At 47.5% G+C, this 5412-nt stretch overlaps 2 protein-coding genes across 2 annotated transcripts in view; one reads left to right on the forward strand and one right to left on the reverse strand.

Moving 5' to 3' along the window:
- Positions 1–415: 415 nt before the first annotated feature.
- LOC107375027 (growth arrest and DNA damage-inducible protein GADD45 gamma-like) lies at positions 416–1717 on the reverse strand. Its single transcript, XM_054744666.2, has 3 exons — positions 1599–1717; positions 1318–1525; positions 416–1236 (listed from the first exon to the last, which is right to left on the reverse strand). The coding sequence occupies exons 1-3, from the start codon at positions 1697–1699 to the stop codon at positions 1123–1125; spliced, it is 423 nt and encodes a 140-aa protein (XP_054600641.2). The 5' UTR covers positions 1700–1717; the 3' UTR covers positions 416–1122.
- Positions 1718–5160: 3443 nt separating this feature from the next.
- gadd45gb.1 (growth arrest and DNA-damage-inducible, gamma b, tandem duplicate 1) overlaps positions 5161–5412 on the forward strand; it is a 1745-nt gene continuing 1493 nt past the window's right edge. The window contains exon 1 of the mRNA XM_015943408.3: positions 5161–5412. This exon is cut by the window's right edge and continues 259 nt beyond it. The gene's annotated coding sequence lies outside the window, so the exon portion shown is untranslated.

Raw genomic sequence — 5412 nt, forward strand, 5'->3', positions numbered from 1 at the left:
TGTGAGTGGGCGGGGCTGTCAAGTGGCTCCTGTAAATGAAATATCAGCTATTTAAAATAAATATATTATTCTTTGCTTTAATTGTTAGAAATAAGGCAATTTGTGCAAAATAAATCCCCACCCTGTTTGAAATCAGGTCAGAGTTTATTGTTTTTAGTTTTTTTTCTTGTCATAAATAAACGTGAAAGCATTACAGAAAATTAGCAAAAATTATGACAATTTGAATAAAGTTTGATTTGAATGGAAGAAAAAAAATTGAAGGTAAATGTTTTATTTCATCATAAAGAAAAAATAACATACAAAAAAAATTTCACAAACTTCTTGAGGAAATTATTGTTGATTCAAAAAGCCAAAATATTTCATCTACATTTAATTTATATTGTGAAAAAAAAGTTTCTACGTTATGTTTGTTATTATCGCTAAGATCCTTCTACGTTTTTGTATCCCGATCAGAAGCTCTCAGGACAGATGTTCGTCTTTAAAACACGTTTGTCTCCATCACCCAGTAAATGTTTTACAGGAAGTTCTTCTAGTTTCAACAATAAGTTACTGAAGTCGTTTTCTAAAGTGAAACCTTTAGAAAACGACGTTTTCTAATCGTTTTAGGATAGTTTTTGTCGTTGCTACATTTCTAAAGTGAAACCTTTAGAGAATTAAGACAAATCTGGAAAGTGGGAAACATTTGCGCTGACTGCAACTGCTGTCATGTTGCTCAGCCAAGAGGAGGCCAGTGAAAAGTCCCTCTCCGTGACCTCCTCCTCCTCAGCACCGCTTCTTCTCCTGCTGCGCGTGCTTCAACGGGCGACGTCTGCTCTGCGGGACCACAGGACGCAGGCGTCGCTTCTCCTTCCTCTCCAAACCTCATCCGCACAAAGAATGAGGGTCGACGTGTCGCTCTTGTGGCACACCCGACCTCATTCACAGAAAGAATGAGAGTCACCTGGGCATGGACGGAACAAGAGGCGACGGTGCACGGGGGCCCCCGCTCGGGGGCCGGCGTCGTGCTGCCTGGACGGGAATCCTCCTCAGGAGCATCCAGGGATGATGAGTAGAAACAGGCTCATCCTCTTCATCAGGATGAGAATTTCCAGATCAAGAAGCTCAGCAGGTCTGAGGGCGCGATCAGCGCTCGGGGAGGCTGATCTCAGGAAGCCAGTCGTTCAGACGGCGGCTCTCCTCGCAGAACAGGTGCAGCTTCTCCAGAGCCGGGTCCTCCCACGAGCCGTCAGCCGGGTTCTGCTCAGACGGGAAACCTCTTTGAGTCATGCGTTTCTCTTAGGAAACAACCCCAGCCGTCCCGCTCTCGGCTCTACGTACCGTGATGAGGACGCAGTGCACGTCTTCCAGCTGCTCTGCCTTGTCGCCCACGATGTCGGCCAGACGCTGCATGTCGCTGACTCTGACGATGCTGATGTCGTTGTCGAAGCAGAAGGACTGGATGAGGGTGAAGTGGATCTGCAGGGCGATGTCACACTCAAACTCCTCGTCCACGGCCAGGACGCAGAAGGACACGCTGTCCGGGTCTCTGTGGACACACAAACCTCCGTTAGCTGAGCCCAACACTGAAACTCAAAGCCACATTCAGATATTTGACTCACTCGACCATGATCTCGGCACTCTGGTGAACTCCGACAGTCAGGCGGTCTTCGGTTTGAGCGCACAGCAGAGCATCCTTCAAAGACTTCCTAGAAGACTTCATGGTTCAGCTCAGAGTTTTTTTTGTGTCTTTTTACAGCTTTTATACTCCAGAGCTCACACACTCTCCTCCTGGTTGGTTGTTTTAAGGACAATACAGCCCCCCCGCCCCCCGACACGTGTCTTTGGAAAAGTCTCTGAAAGTCGGGGGCGGGTCTGGTCCAAAGAATCAAACTCCACTGTCTGTAAATGCACCCGCTGCTGACTGAGCTAAGTCATCGCTCTGACGGGACTTTCACCGACATCGAGCTCGATGAACACCTGACAGCATCAGCTGTTTTACTCTGGTCCAGGTCCAGTCTGCCCACTGCTCCTCTGATGTGGATGTGTCCAAAGCTAATGATGCTAGCATAGCACAGTGTGTGTGTGTGTAAGTAAGTAAGTAAGTAAGTAAAAGTTTATTTATATAGCGCCTTTCTCAGATATAAATCACAAAGCGCTGTACAACATGATAAAGATCAGGGCAAATACCTCTAACCAATAAAAACATCAGAAAAACAATAGCAGTGATAAACGTAGAAAATAAAATCATGAGTATAAACAAAGTGAAGGTGTGAACCCGAACAAAGCCATCTTTTAGAACATTTAGGGAGGGAACGCCTGGATGAAAAGGTGAGTTTTTAGATGATTTTTAAAGACCTCTACAGTGTTAGAAAGACGGAGATTTGAAGGTAGACTGTTCCAAAGTCTGGGTAAAATAGTCTGAAAGGCCCTGTCCCCTTTGGTTTTCAGTCTGGTTCGAGGAACAGCCAGGAGGTTTTCAGATGTGGATCTAAGGTTCCAAGAGGTGGTGTGTGGGGATAAAAGCTCAGATAGGTAGCTTGGAGCCTGGTTGTTAAGAGCTCTATAGGTCAGCACTAAAACTTTAAACTGTATTCTATATTCTACCAGGAGCCAGTGGAGGGACTGTAAACCTGGAGTGATGTGAGCTCGTCTGCTGGATTTGGTTAGGAGTCTGGCTGCTGCATTTTGGATGGCTTGAAGGCGTGAGAGGGAGGTTTTGCTGAGACCAGTAAAAAGAGAGTTACAGTAGTCTAAGCGTGATGACACAAAGGCATGGATGATTTTTTCCAGATCTGCAGTAGGAACCAGTTTACGGACTTTTGAAATGTTTCTCAGTTGGAAGAAACAAGAGCGGGAGATGGTTTTGACGTGTGAGTCTAAACTTAAAGCTGGATCAAAAATAACTGTGTGTGTGTGTGTGTGTGTGTGTGTGTGTGTGTGTGTGTGTGTGTGTGTGTGTGTGTGTGAGAATGATATTTAGGGCATTCATTGCAACTTTATGGATATTTTACATCACCAACGAGCAGCTAGTGTTTTTTCTTGGCCTGTTCATGTTTTGTTGTGGCGAGGCGAGCACAGATGTTGTGCTGGAGCAGGGATACAACTAAAACATGGTGGATATGGAATATCGAGGATCGGGCTCCAAAAGCCCCGGCTGGTTTTCGCCCCTGCAGCTCTGGGCTGACATCGTTTAGGTTAAAGTTACAGGAAACCACCTCAGAAGGACGGACGGACTCGTGTGGCCCCAGAGCCACAGTTGCAGATGTCACGGTGTAGGAGGTGGAGATGATGGACCATGTGTGGTTGAGCTGAGCAGGAGGAAAAATGCAGGCTTCAGTAAAAGTAAAAATGGTTTAATGGCAGAATGGGATGAACAGAAACACCAGCAGACAGCAACAATGAACTGACAAAGGACAGGGGCAAAACAGGTGGTTTAAATACAGAGGGCTAATTAGGGAAACATGGGCAGGTAAACGAGGGACAGGTGAGAACAATAAGGGTAATCATGGCAGGAGAGGAACACAGTCAGGCGGGCAGGGGCAGATTGTGACAGCAGATCCTTGATGAAATAAAAACAAATGAAGTTCTAATGAGTGTCCTGACCAGTAAACACGGATTTAACCATAATTCTGTCTTTCTGAGCTCCTGGTTGCTTTAGTCTAATTCACTCTTCCTGTGATGCTGCCCAGCAGCAGCCCCACTGTCTAAATATTTAACCACATTTGTGTGAAATCGGTTAGGAGAATGATAATAAACTGTTTTTATTGTTTGTTTGAATAAAAACAGTAAAAAAAATCGTGCTTCAGACCAGATGATGAAGTTTTATAAAAACTCCAAACGTCCTCCTGGTCCTCTGATCTCTGCACGGTTCCTTTGAGGATCAGTCGGTGGCACGCGCCGCTGCTTTGGTCCTCACTCCGGGCGCGTGGCATCCGGAGGAGCCCTCGCGCTGGATATGTGGGTTTCCATAGCGACGGACAGATCCCATCAGTTTTGGTTCTGACGCTGAGGTTCGGTTCGGCTGAGCTGCAGCAGCACCTGTCGCGCTGAGGGCAGATGTGCAGCAACAATGGCTCGGTATCGACTTGCACACGCCTGCAGGCAGATCGGCTCAGCTGACCCCGGATCAAAGAGTAGAGTCGAACTTTAATGTGTCACAAACAAACAAGCAAACAAACAAAGTCAGCTGATACAAGTTTGAACTATTTCCGGTTGTGACCTTTAAACGTTCGGAGCCTCATTTTCTATTCTCTGGGATTCAAATTAAATCAAAACTCAGACGACAGCCTGGAGACTTGTGGACAAAAGACCCCCCAGATCAGGGCTGATCCGGGCCTCGGACGGGGGGGGGGGGGGGGGGGGGGGGGGGGTGTCTCATTGCGACAGTCCTCCATCTGCCGCTCGGCCTTCCGCACAATAGCGCTGCATCAATCACCGCCAACCTGTGTCTCACCCCCCCCCCCCCCCCCCCCAGCAGCAGGCCCTCGCTGAGGGGTGAAATGTGCGCTATCGGTGGTGTGATGTTTGCACGGATCAGTGAGGACGACTTGGGTGTAAAAGACGCATAAATTAGTGCAGGAGTGGAAACTTCGTTCGGCTTTTGGGTTTTTGCACATTTGCTGTTTTCATAAAAGTAAATAAAGTTGATCCTGCGGAGCTGAGTCAAAGATCAAAGGAACCGGAGCCACGCGTAAAAGTCCTGCTGCGTCAGGAGCGAGAAGAGGAGTTCCTGTTCAGACGTAAAGAAATAAGGGCCAGCAGCTGATGGTCACGTGGTCTGCAGCAGCAGGCACAGTTCTGGCACGCGCTGTTCATTTGCATTTGTTTAGGGTGTGTGTGTGTGTGCGTGTGTGTGTGAAGGGGGGGGGGGGCGTGGTAATAATAAAGGAGCTTCTGTGAACACAATGAGCCCGTTTTACGGCCTGTTTCTAGTCTACAGATGGCATCATCCACCTGCCCTTTGTGTCTCTGAAGGGGTTAGTGTGTGTGTGTGGGGGGGGGGGGGGGGGGGGGGCACTTTCTCTCTGGTGCTTGTGCTAAACTCAGAAAGAAAATCGGATAAAGTTTTTATATTCAGACTAATTTATGAGGATACTTTTATTAGAGCGCAGAAGTGCGCTCTCCTGATTGCATTTCCACTAAAAGCTGCACACACCTGATTGTTTCAGGTTTGTTGTGAATGCATGGAGCCTAAAAACGCAGCAGGACGCGTTCGTGCAGGAAGAGCAGGACAGCGAGGAGAGTTTTGCAGAAACAGTTTGCTAAATAAACTTTTCCTTTGCAAACTGGAGGTTTTTGAAGTTTGTTTCAGAGCAGGCTGCTGCAACGTGCAGAAGGGGCGCGTGCGCGGCTCGATGACCCCCATCAATCTGCCACGAGCCACAGAGAGACAATAGCATTATCATACCAATACAGCATTCAGGTGGAGCCAAT

The sequence above is a fragment of the Nothobranchius furzeri genome, chromosome 6 (assembly GCF_043380555.1).
Source record: "Nothobranchius furzeri strain GRZ-AD chromosome 6, NfurGRZ-RIMD1, whole genome shotgun sequence".
NCBI classification, from domain to species: Eukaryota; Metazoa; Chordata; class Actinopteri; order Cyprinodontiformes; family Nothobranchiidae; genus Nothobranchius; species Nothobranchius furzeri.